Source organism: Myotis davidii, unplaced genomic scaffold (assembly GCF_000327345.1).
Source record: "Myotis davidii unplaced genomic scaffold, ASM32734v1 scaffold799, whole genome shotgun sequence".
NCBI lineage: Eukaryota > Metazoa > Chordata > Mammalia > Chiroptera > Vespertilionidae > Myotis > Myotis davidii.
In genome coordinates this window covers 678,208-701,204 of record NW_006290670.1, presented here as the reverse complement: position 1 = coordinate 701,204, position 22,997 = coordinate 678,208, and the positions used below count along the sequence as shown (strand labels likewise).

The 22,997-nt window shown below is 47.4% G+C and overlaps 1 protein-coding gene and 1 pseudogene across 3 annotated transcripts in view; both read left to right on the top strand.

The window, feature by feature from the left end:
• Positions 1-22,997, top strand: part of GRIK4 (glutamate ionotropic receptor kainate type subunit 4) — a 249,226-nt gene that overhangs the window by 103,945 nt on the left and 122,284 nt on the right. Inside the window, exons 2-3 of one of the 3 annotated variants that reach the window (XM_015563864.1) lie at positions 11,503-11,581; positions 15,362-15,526. The exons of 1 other annotated variant lie outside the window; for it this stretch is intronic. In XM_015563864.1, coding sequence (XP_015419350.1) covers positions 15,382-15,526 — 145 coding nt within the window. In that variant the 5' untranslated portion in view covers positions 11,503-11,581; positions 15,362-15,381. The remainder of the gene's footprint in view (positions 1-11,502; positions 11,582-15,361; positions 15,527-22,997) is intronic. One more of the 3 variants, XM_015563862.1, reaches the window with a different exon arrangement.
• LOC102755561 lies at positions 641-1,325 on the top strand (annotated as a pseudogene).

Below are 22,997 nucleotides of genomic sequence, written 5' to 3'. Positions count from 1 at the left end.
ATCCTCATCCTCCTTCTCCTCCTCCTCTTCCTCCTTCTCCTCCTCTCTCTCTCTCCCTCCCCTCCCCTTCTTTCTTTCTCTCTAAAATTAATAAAAATAAACAACAGCTCTTTCCAGGTTCTGTGGCAGAGCCACCTGGTGACAGTGGAGGGTATATGACCTCAACTGCCGCAGGTGAAAGGTAGTGTGACCAGCCCTCAGCAAACATGGGACATCAACCAAAGCAGCTCTGGCTCTGGCCATCTTTTCTGAAGATGTGCTCTTTCTTTTAGTAGCAGATTCTCTCCCAGTCCCATCACTGGGCCAGTCTGTCTCCTCTCTGACCTTGCTCCGTGCATGTAAAAAACAAAACAAAACACCAAGGATTTGCCGAAACCGGTTTGGCTCAGTGGATGGAGCGTCGGTCTGTGGACTGAACGGTCCCAGGTTCGATTCCGGTCAAGGGCATGTACCTGGGTTGCGGGCGCATCCCCAGTGGGAGATGTGCAGGAGGCAGCCGAGATCGATGTCTCTCTCTCATCGATGTTTCTAACTCTCTATCTCTCTCCCTTCCTCTCTGTAAAAAATCAATAAAATATATTTAAAAAAAAAAAACAACACCAAGGATTTGACTGGCCAGTCCCACTGGCGATTGGTCGAGATGCAGGTTCGTCAGCAGTCTTGTAGCTGGGTCCCCTGGGAGGAAAAGTAAAGCATCAAGAAGAACGCATTTCAGTTTGGAACACTTATTTCAACTGGAAGTGGGGAATGGACTGTCAGACCAAACTTCTATCCTGTCCAGCCTATCACATTGTTATTCTGGGTTTGGACTGTGCTGGAAAAACAGCTGTCCTATACAGGCTGCAGTTCAATGAATTTGTAGGTACCGCACCTACCGAAGGATTTAACACCGAAAAAATTAAGGCAACCTTGGGAAATTCTAAAACAGTCACTTTTCACTTCTGGGATGTAGGTGGTCAGGAGAAATTAAGACCACTGTGCAAGTCATACACCAGATGCACAGACGGCATCGTGTTTGTTGTGAACTCGGTTGATGTTGAAAGGATGGAAGAAGCAAAAACTGAACTTCATGAAATAACTAGGATCTCAGAAAACCAAGGAGTCCCTGTACTTATAGTTGCTAACAAACACGACCTGAGGAACTCATTGTCTCTCTCAGAAATTGGTAAATTGTTTGCAGTGGGAGAACTGAGCTGTCAACTCCCTAGCATTTGCAGCCCACCTGTGCAATCATAGGAGGTGGACTAAAGGAAGGACGTGAGAAGCTACATGAGATGATAATTAAAAGAAGGAAAATGTAGCTGCAACAGAAAAAGAAGAGATGAATGGCGAGACCTTTCATATCTGTGTGAAGTAGGTTCTCTCTGGTCTGAGTTGGACAAGTGGGAAGAGGTCTACAGCCTGGTTGGCTTGCCTGCCTGTCTGGTGCTGTGAAAGCTCATTTTGTTGGACAGATGCCCAGCTCTGCTGCCTTGTGCGATGAGTAGATGCAGTGCTTCTTAGTATGGCCTCTTCTCCCTGCCCCGCAGATCTTTGGGAACTGCCGTTTGGGGAAGCCAAGCAAGGTACAAATTGACCAGAAAACAGTTGTGGACATTTAATCTGAAGTTAGAAAAGTAAAATTTTGAAGAAGAAAAAAATATGAATTAATTAAAAATAAATTATAAAAATGAATTTCAGGATTTTGTTTCTCACACTGAATATACATTTTGCTATTTTATGCTTAATTTTGCATTTTATGCACTAAGACTCTGTCTCTGGAACAGATAGATAATTTCAGGCCAAAGCAAGCATGTGGTGGGGATTGATTTGGAGCTGGAAGAGAGAGGGCAGAGATCATAGCAACATTAAACAGTGCTTGGGTTCACTTTGCCATTCACTCACACACACAATTTCTCACAAAACCCTGGGAGATAGTAGGGCTTAGCAGTGCTATAATCATCATGCCATACCCATTTTATAGGCGAAGAAACTCAGGCTAAGAGAGACTAGCTGGTCCAGATTTGCTCCATAGCTAAAACTGGTAGGGCAGGGAGTTGAACCTAGAAGTTTCTCTCCTGCCAAAACGTCTTTTCATTGAGCTATGCAGCTCCTTCCCAGTCCCTGGCTCTTCTCAAGTCTCTCTGGGTCTGCTGATCAGGCAGCCATGAAGATCTGTCTACCTAGGAACTCAGTCAAGTGATTCACCTACATGATCTCATCATCCCATAGCTGATTGGGCTATAACCCTTCCTTCCTTCCTTCCTTCCTTCCTTCCTTCCTTCCTTCCCTTTCTTCCTTTATTTTTTATTATTTTGAAAAAAAATTAACTTTTTCCCCAAATATTATTCAAAATATGTGTTTTGCAGACAAAGGTCAATGTGGGTCATAAACATCCTATAGAAGGAGGCATTTTATAGACATTGGAAATAGTTCCAATAAAATAAAACACTCGGATGTCTCTAGATGTGGCTGTTACCCAGGAAGATTTCAGCATCCAAAGTGCAAAGACAAAATGACTGTGGGTTATCTTGCCACACAACATATTGAAACTCTCCCCCATAGCCTGCTCTTAATTGTTAGTTGGGATGCAAAATAGACAGCATGCTGCCCCCTAGGGTTCCAACAGACAGGCAGGACTCAAGCATAAGAATAAATTCAACTTAAGAACAAACTGGCTTTGACCCCAACCAAATCCAAAGTCCAGCCAGAGGCCCATTAGAGATAAATACAAGAGTAGTGTCACTTTCTCTAAAAAATATATTTTTATTGATTTCAGAGAGGAAGAGAGAGACATAGAAACATCAATGATGAGAGAGAATCATTGATCAGCTGCCTCCTGCACACCCCCTACAGGGGATTGAGCCCACAATCCAGGCATGTGCCCTGACCGGAATCGAACCCAGAACCTTTCAGTCCGCAGGCCATCGCTCTATCCACCAAGCCAAACCAGCCAAGGCAAGAGTAGTGTCACTTTTACAAGGTTGTGCCACTTAACATTATTAAACCTAATCAATGCAAATTAAAGCTAAGCAAATGCCCATCACTAGTTCTGTCCTCACCCTCTTCCATTTTTAAGAAGGCTCCATGTTACAGATTCTTTCTTCCTCTCTTTTTCTTTTTCTTTCTTTTTGCTCTTTGTAGGGATAATAAATATTGTGAATAGTGTGCTATCACTCACTTCTATTCATTCATTTAATCAGTATTTGCTGAGCTCATACTTAGCTCACGCTAGGCTCTGTATTAGGTACTCAGGATGCTATATTTCCCATCCTCTTAGTAAATGGACAGTTACCATGTGATGCTTACAGGTAAGGATGGAAATTAGGGCAGAAAACAGTGGCTCATGGACAGGGCCTTTAGCCCAGGCTCAGAGACCAGGAAAGAGTTGGTCCAGAAACTGAACTGAGTTGAAAGGCCAGGATATACAGTTAAGAGATAGACATCAAAGAAGGAATGTGGAGGGTGTGGGTGTGTGCTTCACCTGGGAGAAATGAGAACGTGTTATATTCTGGGAAGAGGGAGGGAGGGAAGATGGAGTTTTAGGAGAAGGGGCATAGGAAGAGCAGCAAAGGGTGAGGAGTACCTCTTTGCCTCAGACAGGAGGGAGATGGGTACAAATGTTGGTGCACTTAATCACTTGTCTAGTCTAGTCATATTAACACATTAAATATGTATCAAGCGCTGCGATGTGCCAGCCTTCCAGTGCTAGGTACTGGGGCTATAAAATGGAAAATAACGAATTCAACACATATTTGCTGAGCACCTATGTGCTGTGTACTGCCCTAACAATAATAGCAAGATCTATGAGTGTTTATTGTGCTTTTTGTTTGAAAAAATTTTCATATATTATTTCTTTTAATCATCATAATAGTAGATGTGAATGTTGTCACTATTTCTAGATCAGGAAACAAACACAGAGATCAGACAGCTTGCCCAAGGCTGCATCATTAGTGAGTGGCAGGGACATGCTTGTAAGCTCTGAGAGTGATGTCTCAAGAAGCTGTAGGCCCAGAAAGGGTGTGCAGATCTTCAGAAAAAAACAATGAAAACCAGCAGATTTGTACTCATTTATTTTTAAATATCTGTGTTGATATTTAAAATATTAAATATCTGTGTTGACATCTGAAGAGGAAGGTACAGGGTAAGAGTTAGAAACATAAATGATGAGAGAGAATTGTTGATTGGTTTCCTCCTGCATGCCCCACTCTGGGTATCCAGCCCACAACCCGGGCATGTGCCCTGACCAGGAATCAAGCCCTGACCTCCTGGTTCATAGGTTGACTATGTATTTATTGATATTTTATTGTTCTTTTTCTTCATCATCTTCTCCTCCCCTATTCCTCCCCCTCCTTCTCCTTTCCCTCTTCCTCCTCCTCCTTCTTCTCCTTATCATTCAAGAATACCCTTCAGCATTTCATATAATACTGGTTTGGTGTTGATGAATTCCTTTAGCTTTTTCTTATCTGGGAAGCTATCTGACTTTCAATTCTAAATTATAGCTTTGATGGGTAGAGTAATCTTGGTTGTAGGTCCTTGCTATTCATAACTTTCAGTATTTCTTGCGACTCCCTTTTGGCCTGAATAGTTTCTGTTGAGAAAACAGATGACAGTTGTATGGGCACTCCTTTGTAGGTAATTAACTGCTTTTTTCTTGCTGCTTTTAAGATTATTTCTTTGTATTTAGCCCTTGGCATTTTAATTATGATGTGTCTTGGTGTGGGCCTCTTTGGGTTCCTCTTGTTTGGAACTCTCTGTGCTTCCTGGACTTGTAAGTCTATTAAATCTTTGATTAACCTTATAACCATTGTTTTGAACTCTGTATCCCCACATGTGCAAGTAGTTTGCTTGCTTCCATTTCTTTTATTTATGACATGTTTCTTTGTCTCTGCATTTTAGCTGCTTCCCTGTGTTTCTATGTATTAGGTAGAGCTGCTATGTCTCTTGGAATTGGTAGAGTGGCCTTGTGTATTAGGTGTCCTGTAAGGCCCAGTAGCCCACTCTCCCCAGCCACTTGGGCTGGACACTCTAGGTACACCCTTGTGTGGGCTGTGTGCACAGTCTTGTTGTAGTTGAGCCTTGGTTGCTGTTGGCATCACTGAGAGGGATTGACCCCCAAGCCAACTGGCTGTGAGGATCAGCTGTGTCTACAATGGAAGAGCTGCTGTGCAGGAGATAGGAACAGGATTTGCTTCAATGGGGTTTTGGTGCTCTCTGAGTCTGCCCCTTGAGTGTGTCACTTGTGGATGTATAGAGTTGTGATCTGGTATGGTCTGAAGCTTCCCACTGGCTCTGGGCCTCCTGGGAGGTGCAAAGTCAGTCACTGCTTGAGGCCACTTGGTAGGAACCTCAGAGGGTCCTGAAGACAGATGCTATTTGCTACTTGTATTGGGCTATGAAGTGCCCAGGTGAAGTCCAGCTGTGACACAAGGCAGGCTGGTGCTAGTGCCAGGTCTTGGGTCTCTTATTGATAGGTTTGGGGTACGCTGGCTCCAGTTGCTGCTTGTTTAAAAGATTTTAGGAAGTCTGAAGCCTGAGCCAGGACAGACCATTCATATGGAAAAGCTGCCGCAAATGGCTTGGGTGGGTCTGTAAAGTGGGTGGGTGGGGTCTCAGGGAATCACCAGGGCAGAGAAAATAGTGTGGGCCATGCTGGTGGAAACTCAGATATGGCTGCCAGTCAGCTCTGTGATGGGGGAGGTCCAAGCACAAGAAAAATGTCTCCTGTGAGCACCCCTGTCTAGGAGAAAGTTTGCCCTGAGTTCCTGCCCTGATGCCAGACCGTCCAGTTCCTCCCCGAATGTCCCTGAAATCACCCAAAGCTGCCATCTAGGGCTGGAGCTCAAAGGAAGTGATATCGCGTAAGTTTGTGGGCCGGCCCTTTAAGAAGAACACCTGGGACTACAGCAGCCTCTGTCACTCAGCTACAATCCCCACTGGTTTTTATAGCCCAAGGTTACAGGGACTTCTTTTCCCAGCTCTGGAGCCCTGGCCTGAGGGTCTAGTGCAGGGGTGGGCAAACTTTTTGACTCGAGGGCCACAATGGGTTCTTAAACTGAACTGGAGGGCCGGAACAAAAGCATGGATGGAGTGTTTGTGTGAACTAATATAAATTCAAAGTAAACATCATTACATAAAAGGGTACGGTCTTTTTTTTTTAGTTTTATTCATTTCAAATGGGCCGAATCCGGCCCGCGGGCCATAGTTTGCCCACAGCTGGTCTAGTGTATGGCTGGGACTGCCTGCTTCTCACAGGAGGCCTTGGAGATTGGTAGAGTGGCCTTGTGTATTAGATGTCCTGTAGGGCCCAATAGCCCAGTCTCCCAAGCCACTTAGGCTGGGCACTCTAGGTACACCCCTGTGTGTATGCACAGACCCTCCTGATTTAAAAAATGCCACACATGGGTGCCGGTCCAGCCCATTCTGCACCTCTGCCCATCCTACTAGTCTCAATGTTCTTTCTTCTTTACTTCTCTAGTTGTAGGACTTCCATTCAGTCAGATTTCAGGTGGTTCTGAATGATGGTTGTTCTGTATTTTACTTGTAAGTTTGATGTGGTTGTGGTTTTCTATGTTGCCATCTTGGTTCTCCAGAAACACTGGACTTAAACAATACGTTAGAAAAGATGGACTTAACAGGCAGTTACAGAAGAATCCATCCAGCAGCAGCAGAATACACATTCTTCTCAAATACACATGGAACAGACTCCAGGAGAGACCAGAATAGATAGATCACAAAACAAATCTTAATAAATTTGAGAAGATTTTGAGAAGATTGGAATGATATAAGCATCTTTTCTGACCACAATGGTATGAAAGTGGAAACTACAAGAACAAAACTGAAAAATTCTTAAGTATTTGAAGATTAAACAACGTACTACTGAACAACAAAATGGGTCAAAGAAGAAATGAAAAGTATCTTCAGAAAATTAAAATGAAAATACAACCTGAGCTGCAACAAAAGCAGTTCTTAGAGGTAAGTTTATAGAGATAAACGTTTACATTGAGGAAAAAAGAAAGATTTCAAATAAAATAAAATAACCTTTACACCATAAACTAGAAAAAGAATAATAAATTATACCAAGAGTAGTAGAAGGAAGGAAATAACGAAGATCAGAGCAGAAATAAATGAAATAGAGGCTAATAGGACAATAGAAAAGACTTTTCATTACTCTCACCAAGAAAAAATAGAGATGGCACTCAAATAAGAATAGAAATGAAAAATTCATTATAACTTTCACCACATATATACAACAAATTATAAGAGACTACTATCAGCAATTATTCAAGTTGGACAACCTAAAAGAAATGAATAAATTTCTAGAAACCTATAATTTACCCATACTGAATTATGAAGAAATAGAAAATCTGAACAGAGTATTGCTAATAAGCAGAATGAATCAATAATAAAAAACCTCCCAATGGCCCTAGCTTGTGTGGCTCACTGGTTAGAGTGAAGGCCTGCAGACTGAAGGGTCATGGGTTTGATTCTGGTCAAGGGCACATACCTCGGTTGCAGGCTCGATCTCAAGCCCTGTTTGGGTGTGTGTGGGAGGCAACCAATAATCGATTTGTCCCTCTCACATTGATATTTCTTTCTCTTTCCCCTTCCCTTCCACTGTCTCTAAAAATCAAGTGAGGATTAACAAAAAATGAAACAAGCAAAAACACCTCCCACAAAAGTATGAACCAGAGGGTTTCACTGGTGAATCCTCTCAAATATTTAAAGAACTAGAGGTCCAGTGCATGAAATTCGCACACTCGTGGGGAGGGGGGGGTGTCTCTCAGCCCTGCTTGCTCCCTCTTGCAGTCGGACATCCTTAGCACTTCTGGCTGCTGCGCTGGCCAGCCATGAGCCCAGCTTCTGATTGAGCGGCGCTCGCCCTGTGGGTGCACACTGACCACCAGGGAGCAGCTCCTGCATTGAGCATCTGCCCCCTGATGGTCAGTGCGCATCATAGTGACTGGTCATTCCACCATTTGGTCGATTTGCATATTAGCCTTTTAATATATAGGATACCAATCCTTCACAAGGTCCTCCAAGAAATAGAAAAGGAGGGAATACTTCCAAATCTATTTTATGTGGTCAGCATTACCCTAATACCAAAACCATACTAGGACACCACAAGGAAAGAAAATTACAAGCCAATATTCCTAATGATAATATATGCAAAAATCATCAAACATAATATTAGTAGACTAGATTCAACAATACATTAAAAGGATAAGACACCATGAACAAGTGGTATTTATTCCAAGAATGCAAGGATAACTCACAAATAAATCATTGTGATACATCACATTAACACAATCAAGGACAGATACAGAAAAAGCATTTAGCAAAATTCAACATCCTTTCATAATGAAAACTCGCAACAAGCTGTGTATAGAAGGAATGTACCTCAAATAATAAAGCCATATAAGGACAAGACCAGTGGCTAAGCATGGTACTCACGGTTGAAAAAGTAAAAACTTTTATTTTTTTACATGTATTTTATTTTTATTGTTGACAAGTATAATGATGTCCCCCATTTCCTGCCCTCCTTTACCCCCTCCACCCAGCCCTTGCCCAACCCCAGGCCTTCCCCACACGCTTGCCTGTATCCTTGGGCTATGCAAATATGCATGTAAGTTCCTCTTTTCATCCTACCACCCTTCTACCCTCTGAGATCTGTCAGTCTATTCCACGCATCCATGCCTCTGGATCTATTTTATTCATCAGTTTATTTTTCATTGGATTTGACATATAAGTGAGATAACTCTCTCACTGGCTTATTTTGCTTAGTGTAATAGTCTTTAGTCCATCCATGGTATTGCAAAGGGTAAGAGATCCTTCCCTTTTACAGCCGTGCAGTATTCCATTGTGTAAAAGCACCACAGCCTTTTTATCAACTCATCAGCTGATGGGCACTTGGGCTGTTTCCAGATCTTAGCTATTACAAATAACACCACTATGAACATAGGAGTGCATACTTTCTTTGTGATCAGTGTTTCAGGATTCTTAGGATATATTCCCAGAAGTGAGATCTCTGGGTCAAATGGCAGTTCCATTTTTAATTTTTTGAGAAAACTCCATACTGTATTCCATAGTGGTTTCATTCCCACCAGCAGTGCGCTAGGGTTCCCTTTATTCAAAATTCTCACCAGCACTTGTTTTTTGTTGATTTATTGATGGTAGCCATTCTGGCAGGTATGAGGTGATACCTCATAGTGGTTTTAATTTGCATTTCTGTGATAACTAGTGATGTTGAGCATTTTATTTATATCGATTGTCCTTCAGTATGTCCTCTTTGGAGGAGTGTCTGTTCAGGTCCTTTACCCATTTTAAAATTAGAAGGTCTGTCTTCCTGTTGTTGCATTGTATGAGATTTTATACATTTTGGAAATTAATTTCTGATGTATCATTGGCAAATATGTTCTCCCATACAGTGGGCTCCCCATTTCATATTGATAATTGTCTCCTTTGCTGTGCTGAAACTTTTTAGTTTGATGTAGCCCATTTATTTACTAGAGGCCCAGTGCATGAAATTTGTGCAGGGGAAGGGGTGGGGATGTCCCTCAGCCTGGCCTGTACCCTCTCCAATCTGGGACCCCTCCAAGATCATGCCTAAACCGGCAGTCAGACATCCCTTTCACAATCCAGGACTGATGGCTCCTAACTGCTCCCCTGCCTGCCTGCCTGCCTGATTGCCCCTAACTGCTTCTGCCTGCCAGCCTGATCGCCTCCTAACCACTCACCTACTGGCCTGATTGACACCTAACTGCTCCTCTGCCAGCCTGGTTGCTCCCAACTGCCCTCCCCTGCCGGCCCAATCACCCCCAACTGGCCTGCCCTACCAGCCCAATCACCCCCAATTGCCCTGCCCTACCAGCCCGATCACCCCCTATAGGCCTGGTCACCCCCAGCTGCCCTCCCCTACAGGCCTGGTCACCCCCAACCTCCCTCCCCTGCTGGCCATCTTGTGACAGCCATATTTTGGTGACTATCTTGTGGCAGTCATCTTGTGACAGCCATCTTGTGATGACATGAGGATGGCCATCTTGTGATGACATGAGGGCATCGCACGAGGGTGCAGGACCACCTAGACTTTTATTAGTATAGATTATTTCTTTTACCCTGGGACAGCGGTTCTCAACCTGTGGGTCGTGACCCCTTTGGGGATAGAACGACCCTTTCACAGGGGTCGCCTAAGACCATCGGAAAACACATATATAATTACATATTGTTTTTGTGATTAATCACTATGCTTTAATTATGTTCAATTTGTAACAATGAAATTGGGTGTCAAATATTAATTGACCATAATGGCTTGGGGTCTTTATTCTGTTCCATTGATCTATATGCCATTTCTTGTGCCAATACCAGGCTGTTTTGATTACAGTGGCTTTGTAGTATAGTTTGATATCCAATATTGTGATCCCTCCCACTTTGTTCTTCTTTCTCAAGATTGCTGTGGATACTTAAGGTCTCTTTGGTCCCATATAAATTTTTGGAACATTTGTTATAGATCTGTGAAATATGTCATTGGTATTTTAATAGTGATTGCGTTGAATTTATAGATTTCTTGGAGTAGTTTAGACATTTTAATGATGTTAACTCTTCCAATCCATGAACATGGTATATGCTTCTATTTGTATCTTCCTCTACCTCTTTTTAAAATGTTCCATAGTTTTCTGAGTACAAGTCTTTTCTCTCCTTGGTTAAGTTTATTCCTAGGTATCTTACTTTGTTGTTGTTGCATTGGTAAATGGGATTTTTTTAAGTTTTTCTTTCTTAGAGTTTATTGTTGTATTAAAATGCTATTAGTTTCTGCATGTTAATTTTGTATTCTGCCACGTTGCTGAAGTCACTTATTAAATCTCATAGTGCTTGGTGGAGTACCTGGAAGGTAGCAGACACTCACCACATGTGTGCGAGATATATGCATGAGGACTTCCTTAAAACTTCCCTCTACACAGGGAAGGGTTTGGTTTATCTTGGAATTTTGTGACTCTTTCTATGGAACCACCTACTTCATTGCACAGTCCGTCTCCTCCTCACTCCACTCCTCACCTCATCTCCACAGATGCCTTTCAAGGCCAAGGGCTTAGTCTTATTTACCTGTGATTTCCCACCACAATGAGCACTTCTGGTTTATGCCTGGAGCATAATAAGATTTTGTCACATCACTTACCTCATAAGGTTGTGGCTGTTTGCTTCTATGGTCATATCTCTTTCTGGACACTTGGAAATCAAGGGTATCTTATGCTTATCTGTGTACAAAGTGCCTTGCTTAAGATAAGAATTTAAGTAAGTATTTTATGAATGAATAAATAAAGGAATGATTAAATGAATCAATGCATTACTTATATGAATTATAAAGTACAAGTTAAGCTCTAAACCAGGGTGGGGAGCCGTTTTCCTGCCAAGGGCCATTTGAATATTTATAGCATCATTTGCGGGCCATACACAATTATCAACTTAAAAATTAAGCTGCTGTATTTGGTCAAACACTTAATTTACTCACCCCTAATGCCTTGGCAGGGCCAGACCAAATGATTTGTGAGCCTCATACAGCCTGCAGGACGGTGTTCCCCACCCCCGCAGAGGAATCGCCCAGACAGTAAGTGCTTTGGGTGTTGAAGATTCAAAATCACCATGGGCTGGACAATCTACAATTGCCTGAGGCAGGTGGGCATGGGCATGAGAATGGAGCATAGTGTAGGCAGGGTTTGGATGTGGATGAAGAAGAGCTGAGAGCTCTCTAGGAAGAGCAGACCACCTGGGAAAGAGACATGTGTCGGGGCGTGCTTTATGCAGTGTCATAAGGACTCCTAGAGAATTTAGGAGAATGTGAGCATGGAAAGGCATGTGGGGGTCAGGCAGGGAAGTTGCCCTGGGGAGTAGCTGGGTTAGTGCAGGAGGGATGGAGATGGGAAACAGGGTAAGGGTATTGCAGGAGCGAGGCAGAGGAATAGGGAGAGAGCAGTGGACAGGAGTGAACTCCAAAGGCCTTCAGTGATGGAACCGATCGGATGGCTGAGGGAGGGGGAGTTGCAGGACAGTTCTGAGCTGATTGCATTGGGGGAACTAGTGCTACTACCTGACACTGGGGAATCAGAGAGAGCCCCCGTTCTATGAAAAGAGTTTGGGTTACACTGAGGTCATGCAGTCTGGAAGGACCTTCAGGGGCCTTTCTTTTTAACAGCCATAAATAAGAGTCTGATGCGTGGTTTGGAGTTGCCTGCAAAGATCCGATAGTTGAGAATTAATTCGGCAATGGAGAAAGTGCACCATGAAGAGAAAGTGGACTGAGGACTAAATCCAAAGTGTGAGGTTTGGGGAACACTGGCAGCTAGGGTTGTATAGCAGATGGAAGGGAGTGTGTGTGGGGGGGGTGAAGGTGATAAGAATGAAAATCAGAATAGTGTCATATCATGCGTGTCAAAGGGCTGCAGCCAGAAGTGCCTCAGAGAGCTTCAAAACACTGGGAACCGAGATAAGACCTTCAGCTTCGTAAGGAAGGACTTGGATCTGAGAGTGAATGCAGAGCTGGTGGTGGCTCAGGATGAGAAGGTGCTGAGGATTGGAGGCAGTGGATGCACACCCACACAGTTTAAGTGTTTTCCTTGCTGAGAGTGAGAGTGAGGGGAGGGAGAAAGTAGGAAGGAGCCAGAGGAATAGTAACTTTTTCCTAATTAAGGTATTTCTAAAAATCAAGGTATAATTTATATGCAATAAATTGCAAACATTTTGAAGTGTACAATTGGATATTTTACCATGCATATACCCATAATACCATCACCACAACTCAGACAGTGAATTTTTTATTAGCCAAAAAAGTTTCCTGATGCCATTTTGTGATTCCTCACTCCTGCTCCCTTCTGCCCTGCCCCCAGCCCCACCTCCAGGCCACTACTGTCATAATAAATTAGTTTGTATTTTCTAGAAAAGTATAAAAATGAAGTCATGCTGTATACACTGTGTTCATTTGTTTGGCTTCTTTAATTCCATTTTACCCCTGAGTAGTATTCAGTGTACTTTGGTTATGCATTGACTTATTAGTGGTTTTTTCCAATCTTTGACTATTACAGATCAAGTTATTATGAACATTTTTGTACCAATTTTTGTGTAGGTATACACTTTCTTTCCTTTTGGATAAGTACGTAGGAGTAGAATGACTGAATCATATGGTTGTTGTATAGTTCACTTCTTATCACATTGCGCACCAGTAATTTTATTGCTAGCTTTACCCAGTGGCCAGATAAGTTTCTATTGAAAGAGCACAAAAAACGTTTTACAAAGTATCATACTTTGAAAAGATATTAGCTTGTAAGAACATGTAATAAATAACTTCAAAATGCAATGGGTATTTAATTTTAAGGCGTGCCTTTAACATTTACGTAAAACACTGGAATATGAAAACACGAGAATGCTCATAATCTGCCCTCAATGTGCTAAGAAACTGCCAGCCTGTTTTCCACATGGTGGCCCCATTTCTCAGCCCCGCCAGCAGCGCAGGAGCAGGCCCTGCCTGCCTGCCCACGCGCTGTGCTTGAGTGACAGTCTCCTTCTGGGTCTGCTCTCCTGGGGCCGCTGGGTGGAGGTCCAGGTGTCCCAGCCTCTTCAGGCTCACACACACTCACCGTTTCTCCGCGACCTTGCAGGTGGCGAATGCCATCAGGTGCGTGGGAACTTTGCTCACACCTCACAGAAGCCCACTCCATTGCCCAGGTGGGGGGATGCACCTCGGCGGCCCAGCATTTGACCAACCTCAGAAAGGAGATGTCACTCCCACTGCCCAGTGGGGCTGTTCGTATAAATAAACCCACCATCAGGGACAGTGCTCCGACGCTTTCTGCCCTGGTTTTTGGTTTGAAAAGTGGGTCACGCAGCACGGGAGCTTGCACAGAGGCCGGCCGCGAACTCCACCCACAGCAGCGCAGACTCAGGGCTCACATGGTGGTAAGCCCCGTGGCTCAATCCCCCACATTGCTTTCCTGAGTCTTCAGCTTCTGAGAGACAAGCTCGGTATTTGTGTTGTAACAGCTTTACTGAGATGTAGTTTAGATGCCCCACAATTCATTCATTAACGTGTACACTTCAGTGGTTTCTAACGTGTCCCAGTTGCATCCCTCACTGCAATCCCTGTTAGAACGTGTTCACCCCAAAGAAAGACTGCACGCACTTGCAGTCGCCCTGTGTTTCTCCTGCTCCAGCCCCCACCTCGGATGCTCTGCCACCCCGGACACCCCCATCCCACCCGCCAGCAGGCAGCACGCATTTGGACAGGTCATGTAAACGGGGCAATCCCCGTGTGGCGTCTGTGGCTGACCTTTCCAGTTGTCACATGTGTCAGGACTTCATAGCCCCTCAGGTTGTGCCACTGTGTCTGTCCGATCAGCTTCGGGGCTTTGGGCTTTTCCACTTTTGAGCGATTATGAATAATGTTGCTGTGAACATTTGCATACAAGTCTTTGTATAGAGATTTTCAATTGGGTAACTTCTACCAAGAGAGGGAATGACATCAATAGTTAGATTTGTTGAGTGTTTACCATGTACCAGGTACTGTGCTGAGCACTGCACACATACTATTCGTGTGATCTTCACAATAGCCCAAGCAATAGCCTCTGTCCCCATTATACAGACAAGGAAACTGAGGCCCTGTAGCTAATACGGGGTGGGGCTTGGATTTGAACCCAGGAACTATGACACTGTAAGTGTGGCTTTAAGACACTTACAGAAGTCAGGCAGCTTTTGGAACCACAGCACTCCATTAAGTCGACTTCACATTGATGAAGTCACACAGATTACATTTATACAGTGTGTTACATCCCTGTATTATCTTTGTGAAACCTCACACTGACCCCGTGAGTGTGTCTTACTCTTCCTAATGTCCACTGAGGAAAAGTTCAGACCAACAATGTTACTGCCTGGGTGACAAGGCTCATGGAGTGGGAGCCTGGGGCCAGCACCCAGCATGTCCCTGCTGCTCCAACACCCAGCTCCCCCCAGCCTGCCCTCAGGGGAGCCTCGCATGTGCCAGTACACCCTTGCTGGAGGACAGTTCCTGCCTCCTTTCCTCCACACACACGTGCTGCGTGTGCACGCAGACATATATGGAAGGGAGTCACATGGTGGCCTGGCGCCCTCATCCAGGTAGACCCGTGCCTCCACGACATTTCTAGGCTCCCGAGGTGGGTCCCCGTGGAGTTCACTGTAGTGATGGCTGCAGACCAAGGCCCGGAGGATGCAGAGGACTTGTTCTGGGGACAGTTCTGAGGACAGCTGGGTGGATGGCGACGCGGGAGCCTCCTGGCAGTAGGCAGTCATGGGAGCCTGGAGGAGCAGGAGGAGTAACGTACAGGGTACCAACTGTCTGCCTGTGGTTGCCTGCCCACAGCTGCTATCTTGGATGACCCCATGGAGTGCAGCAGAGGGGAGCGGCTCTCCATCACCCTGGCCAAGAACCGCATCAATCGTGCTCCTGAGAGGCTGGGCAAAGCCAAGGTCGAAGTGGACATCTTTGAGCTCCTCAGAGACAGCGAATATGAGACTGCAGAAACCAGTACGTAGAATGGGCAGGACTGCCCTCTGCTTTGCTTGTTGTAAGAGGAGGGGCTGGAGGTGCGATGAGTTGCTCCCATTGCCAGGCCTGTGGTATAGACATTTACAAGGGAGGGAGAGAGACATATGCCAGGAGGCCCTATACTAGATTCCCAGGTTTTGTCATGAGTCATGGGTGGAGCTGAACTAAGACAAGATACTCATTCATTCATTCATTTATTCATTCATATTTTGATTCATTTATCCTCCTGGACATTGTGTACACAAATCACTAAATGAAACGTGGTGTGTGATTAAGATAAGAAGCCCGAGGGTAGCCTGGTCCCTGCGTGCCCGGCCGCCCATCTTGCTTTCTTGTGCTGAGGGCAGTACTCTGGGAAGAAATTGGGACGTGGGATGGAGCTTGGTTTTCATTCTGTGGGTAACCTTGGACAACTCACTTATCCTATTTAACTTCGGTTTCTTCATCTGTAAAATGGAAAGGATAGGATCTACTCTGCAAATTGTGAGATTTAAACAAATCCTTTGTGAATTGCAGTGCTTTCAAACATGCATAGTAGGTAACTCAAGTCATACATATAGAACCCCTACTGTGTGCTGGTCCCTGCTTTTAATTCTCCCAACAGCCCAAGAGTTAAGTATTATTATCCCCATTTTACAAAAGAAACAGAGGCTGAAAGACATTGGATAACTTTCTTAGCCACAGAGCTAGTCAATCGCTGAGCGAAGTCTGGACTCTGAACTCACATCATTAACCTGTGAGCTCCGTGCGAGCTCACACCTGCCATGGAGTCTCCGGCCTGTTGCTGAGATTGCCTTGACGACCTTATAGAATGAGCTTCCCAGTGAGTGGGCTGGTAGCTTGGAGCTCAGCTGGAAGTGAACAGCTCCAGTAGAGAGGGAAGCAAGGGAGGAGCACTTAGCCCAGAGGTGAGAGCATCTATTCCCTCAGACATTAGAGGCCCCATCTCCTCCTTTTCTAGCCCAATTCAACCTTTAACAATGCTCAATGGCAAAGTAAGAAAACAAACAGAAGAGCAGCTTGCTCAAGGACATCTATCAGAGGCGTCCCTGTCCCATACGGGCCATCCAGGTCCAACGGACTCTGTGTTTATTTTCATTCAGGAAACTTTTAGGGGGCACGTCCTCCATGTCAGACATGATGCAGGATCTCATGCTCTGAGGCCAACGCAGACAGGTGGCAGGCACAGTCCTGCCCTCGGGCGGCGGGCGGCCCCTTGCGGTGGGCATTGTGCCCGGTGCCCTCAGTGCCTTGTTTGAGTTCTCCAGGGAGAGAGTTGGGTTGGGGCAGCTCGTCTTGGTGACTGGTCTCTCGGCTCCCAGGTGTGGGCCAGATGGTCTCATAACGCCCCTTGCAGAAAGCGCCCCCCAGCACGGAGGGCAGGTGCTCACCTGCAGAAGATGACACGGGGTCCTCGGATGGGGCCTGGGGGACAGGCACCTGGGATGGTCATGCGTTTATGCACTTGGTCGGTCAGATGTTCAGTGGGTGTCCCTGTGCACTGTTCTGGGCGGGGGTTGGGCAGGAACCGATGGAACCCTGGTTGTCATGGAGGTTACCGCCTAGCAGCTGGGAAGGAAGATTTAACTTTCTCAGGCTCTTCCCAGTGAAGCCAGAGCTGTCAGCAGTCCTGGCCTTGGGTCCCCCAGTCTAGGCTGCAGTGTCCTCGGTGCCGGAGGGCAGGTCTGACAAGGGTTTGATGTGAAAGACTAGATCCCCTATCTTTCCTTTCCCCCCCTTAATTTTCACCCGAGATTATTTTTCCACTGATTTTTAGGGAGAGTGAAAAAGAGAGGGAGAGACAGAGAGAAACATCGATGTGAGAGAAACACATTGATTGGTTGCCTCCTGCATGAGCCCCCACCAGGGCCCGGGACAGGGAGGAGCCTGCAACCGAGGTTTGTACCCTTGACGGGAATCGAACCCGGGACCCTTCGGTCCATAGGCCAGCGCTCTACCCACAGAGCCACCCAGGCCAGGCCTTTCCTTTGGTTCTGCAGGCGTTCCTGGCAGCACTGAGAGCACCGGTCGCCCATCCTGATGGGCCGTCACATGGACACTATGAAGCAAGTGACCAGGGGAACAAAGGACACTGAGCCTTCCTTCCACTCAGACTCGGGCTTCTTTCCAGCACCCTCCTTTCAGGCACCAGCTCTTTTATCAGCAGGTGGCCCTTGGCTCAGCTTGGACCTCTCATTGCCTCTGGAGCACGAGTAGCATTTGTTAGAAAAGAGGGATCTATCTTTTCACCTCAAGGCCTTTCTCCTGAAGCCAGAGCTGCACCCCCACAATGGGTTTCAAACAGGACCCCCCCCGATAGTTCTTAGAAAGGTTCCAGCCCAGCTCTTTCCTCCCAAAGCACGGGGACGGGGTGATGGGCTGGTGCGATGGTCAGAAGCTGGGGGGCAGGGAGGGGCTTCTGTGCTGTGTTGGGGGTGGGGAGGGAGACAGGATGCCTGGAGGAAAGAGGAACTAGAGCTCTGTGATCCCTACTTTGGGGAGACTGTGGCATGAAGTGGGGAGCATGGGCTGTAGAATCAGACTGCACTGGTTTAAATCCGGGCTCAACTATTGGCTAGCTGTGCGCCGGAGACAGTCACCAGGCATGTGACCGGAGGCGGTGCAGGCAAGTGCGCAGCACCACACACAAAGCTGCTCACTCGGTAAGAGCAGCTATGGATCTGCTGTTGGCTTTGTTCTCTACACCCCCCCTCTCCTCTCTTCTCTTTCAGAAGCCAGCCCTCCCTGCTGGGCAGCAGCCTGTGTTTCCAGGACTCCTTTCAGTGGCCTGTGTGTGTGTCAGTGTGCCTCCTGGGCACCCCTTGTGATTAGCTAGTCCCCTCTTTCCAGTTCTGGGCTTGATACATCTGACAGCTTTGAGTCACGCAAAGCCAGCTCCTGCCCAACCTTGTGGGCTGAGTCTTCCTAGGCTGGTAGCCCAGGGCTGATCTGCATTGTTAACTTAAAGGATTGTAGTGGCTCCGGGGCCCTGACAACATCCCCAACCTCACGCCTGCCACCTTGTGACAGGGACTCTGCTTCAGGAGGTGAGAGATCCTGGTGCTGACGTTCTTGGTGCCGGAAAGTAACCCTACAACGTACGTACATTGTGCCTTCTCTTAGCAGTAGATGAACTTCAAAAGGCCCTGCAGGAACCACCGTGGTGACCCCTGGGCAGGGAGGGAGTGTCTGCCAAGGCGCAGTGGCAATTTCAGAATCAAAGGTTATGACTTGTAGAGAGACGGAATACGCTGGAGTCCAGACTTCACCTCACTTGATGGTTGAGAGCAAGGCTGGCGATGGGCAGTCTCACAGGGGCCTGACATAATAACAAGCCTGGACACTGAGGAGACACGGCAGGAAACCACTCCCGTTTCTGTCTGGTCCACATGAAAAACCACACAGACTTCATTGAGTGGGTTTATTGAGAGTGAGGGTCCTTTATAACGCTTCCTCGAATCCACATCTGATTCCTCCCCCTCTGCCCCTGCATCATCATTGCCTCAGGCTTCCCCTCTCCCTCCACAGCCCACAGATCTGACATAGTCAAGACTATTAGGTCTTCAGCCTGGTCCTCCCTCCTTCTCTCCATATCTCGTCTCCACCTCAGCTTCCTTGTGCAGGGAGCTGCACAGGCCCGTTCTCTGTCCCGGATATCTGTGTCTCCTGGAGCCACTGGGCAAGGCTCCCACCCCTTTTCCTCCGGACACTGCCTGGGCTGAGCTCTGGGAGACGGATATCAACCATCCACACTGTCTCCCTGGAAACCCGAGGATGCTGACTGTTGGGGCCTGTCCTGGGGAGGTAAAGGCAGGTCATGTTTGGTTGCATGGCTGCTCCTTCCTTACCAGCCCCCAGGCCGTACCAGCCCCCAGGCTTCTGGCAGGCTCCATGGCCATGACCTCAGGTGATGTGGAGCTGCCTCTGGTGAGGGCTAGTCTCCTTCCATCGCTCTCTGAATGCATCAGCTGTATGAGGGGCAGCGGAGGAGGAGGAGGGCATAGGAGGCGTCACTCAACAAAGATGCCTTGCTCCCTTCTCAAATCACCAGTGTCTTGATGCATAAGATGGACTCAGAAAGGCACTGAATTGTGTGCTTAGACATCATCTGGTTCAGCCTCCTCATTTTCCAGAAGGGGAAGCGGAAACTTGGGATCTTCCCAGGAGACAGTTCACCCTCACACCTGAGAAGGGACATAACCCAGTAGCTCTGCTTGGGCTTGCCATGAGTGGCTGCAAAGGCAGAGGGAGGTCAGATGAGGTTGGAGGTGTAGCTGGTGTCAGGTAAGGCCTCCAGGCTAGAGCAGGAGTGTTGGGTGGGTGACCAGAGGGAGGGGAGCATTTATGCAAAAGGCAAGATAGCTTGTGCAAAGGCTCAAGGCCTAAGAAAAACAGCACAGGGGGTGGGCTGAAGCAGGGCATTTCCTGGGGGGCCTGGCGAGGACCGGTGGGAGAGGGTAGGGGCCAGCAGTCAGAGCTTAGCTGCAGAGTCAGCTGCTCTAAGACCCTAACCCTGGCTCCCCCAGCAGTGACTGCATCTCCTGGCCCGACCCCTCAGCATCTGTAACAGAAATGATGATTCCCATTCCCGAGGCTATGGTGAGGATTAAAGGAGATGACGCATTTAGAGACCTGAGCAGCCTTGTCCCAGGTGCACTCAGTCATGCCACCACCGGTAGTAACAGCACAGTCAGTGTAAGACTCCTCCCCCGGTGACTGTCAGGGTCTGGGGTGCAGGTGCCTCCTTGGAAGCGCCTCTGCCCTGTACAGGGTGCTGCCACACAGGGTGGGCTGGGACCAGGCTGAAGGCTTTGATAACATGCTGTTGGTGACAGGACGTTCAGGTGGGACAGCAGAGACCTGCGGTGCCACTTCCATACCCCCTGCTGGGCTCAGAGGCCACAAAGCCCATCCATCCAGCGCCTTGTCCCCTCCTGCAGGCTGGGCACTGGGAGGGGATGGCTCTTGGTGTTGATTGAGGCCATTGTGTGCCTTGCTGGTGACAGTCAGGATTCTCATGTGCACAGCTTGCAGCACAACCATGCACAGGAGAGGACTCACGTACCCCCCACTCCCCTCCATCAGCCCCTGAAGTGCCTGACTCCTGGTCCCTCTGCCCCCAGAACGGCTGGCGCCCGAGGCAGACCGGTTAACCACAAGAGCTTGGAGCAGCTGGGGGCGGGGGCCGCTATCCGGGGTGCCCAGCTCGCCCTCCCTGTGCCTCTGCATCACCGCAGACCCTGCCCTCCCTGGAAAGACTCGGAAGAAAGTTAAGTGTCCATGAGTCCTTCTGGTTCAGCCAAGTTTCCAAGGGCCTTGGAAGCGAGGCCAGCGACAGCTGGAGCAAAGAAGTGCCCCTTGCTGCAGCCCCCATTGTGTCTCCCATCCCAGCAGCCACTCCTGTAGTTGCTTCCAGTTCCTCTCACCAAGGTCACTCACATTTCTGGTTCCCTCCCTGCCCCTGGGCTCAGCGTCCTCAGGGAGGGATGGCAGGGCCTGTGGACCGGGACTGGCCCAGGGTTCTCCCTAAAAGGCTTGTTCCTCTTGAGCATGGCCTCCTCCACAGGGAATGAAGGGAAATTTCCAGGGCCAGCAGGCCGCAAGGGCTGCCGGGGAGGCACTCACTGCTCACAGGGCTCATTGATCACGTCCCTCAGGCAAGCAGCACCTGGTAAGCACTGGCTCCTGCCCCACTCCAGTGAGGGAGATGGGGTTAGACAGAATGGCAGGCACAGGCCACCAGAGCCTGAGGCTGGATGTTGTTAGAATCCAGAAGTTTCTACATGTTGGGAAGGTCATGTGGTGCCTATACCATACATTACATGACATCTCCAGGGGGCTCCGGGCAGAATCTCATACCTAAACAAATGCATCCTTACATTCAATTATCCATGTAGTAGAGGCCCGGTGCGCAAAATTTGTGCGGGGTGGGGGTGGGGGGCGTCCCTCAGCCCAGCCTGTACTCTCTCCAATCCGGGACCCCTCGGAGGATGTCTAACTGCCGGTTTGTGGGATCGGGCCTAAACTGGTAGTCAGACATCCCTCTTGCAATCCAGGACCACTGGCTCCTAACCGCTTGCCTGTCTGCCTGCCTGATCACCCTTAACCACTTCTGCTTCCAGCCTGATTGCCCCCTAACTGCCCTCCCCTGCTGGCCTGATCACCCCTAACTGCTCTCCCCTGCTGACCTGATCGCCCCCTAACTGCCCTCCCCTGATGGCCTGATCTCCCCTAACTGCCTCTGCCTCAGCCCCTGTCACCATGGCTTTGTGAGGAAGGATGTCCAGAAGATGTCCGATCTAATTAGCATATTACCCTTTTATTAGTATAGATTATAAATGGCTTCACATCTGTCTTTGTTGATTGGATTTTGCCACTAAATGGGTTTAATGAAAATCATCCAGTTTCAGAGCCTTTAAAAAAAATTATTGTTAGAAGTATTACATATGTCCCCTTATTTCCCTCATTGATTCCCTTTCAGCCTACCCTCACCAATCCCCCCTCCCCACCCCAGGCCCTCACCACCCCAGTGTCTTGTGTCCATGGGCCATGCATATATACACAAGGTCTTTGGTTGATTACCTTCCACCCACCCTCCTCCACCTTCCCTCCGAGATTCCGCACTCTATTCCATGCTTCCATGTCTCTGGGTCCATTCCGTTCATCAGTTTATTTTGTTACTTAGATTCCACATATGAGTGGGATCATGTGATACTTGTCTTTCTCTGACTGACTTGTTTCACTTAGCATGATACTCTCCAGGTCCCTCCATGCTGTCTCAAAGGGTAAGAGAGCCTTCTTTTTTACAGCTGCACAGTATTTCATGGTATAAATGTAGCAATTTTTTATCCACTCCTCTACTGGTGGGCACTTGGGCTGTTTCCAGATCTTATCTATTGTAAATTGTGCTGTATGCACATGAGGGGGGGGGCATACATTCTTTCTGATCAGTTTCAGAGCCTTTAGTGTTTGGGGGTTGGGAATAAGGGATTGTGGCCTTCTATAAGAATTTGTTTTTAGGAGAAAATTCTCTGTGAGAATGAGCTATCAAGGGGCAGGAACTTGCCAGGAACTCAGAGAACAGGGAGCTGCCCCAGCAGGTGGCTCTGGAGAGTAGCACTGCGCCATGAGCGGAGGGAGGGAGACCTCTGACCCGGCAGGTCTGAGTGGTGGGAGGGTAGTGGGAGTCACTAGGCAGAAGAGTAAGCACAGGCCTTGCCCACCATAGTCTGGACTCCTCCTCAGAAAAGAGTTTTCAAATGAATAAATTAAAATAGATAGGATGATCAAGGAAGTGGTAATGCAGTTAAAATATTTTAACAGTGAAATATTAATATATGTGCTTTATTAGTATACTAGAGGCCCGGTGCACAAAAATTTGTGCACTTGGGGGGGAAGGGGGTGGTTCCTCAGCCCAGCCTGTGCCTTCTCGCAGTCTGGGACCCCTCGG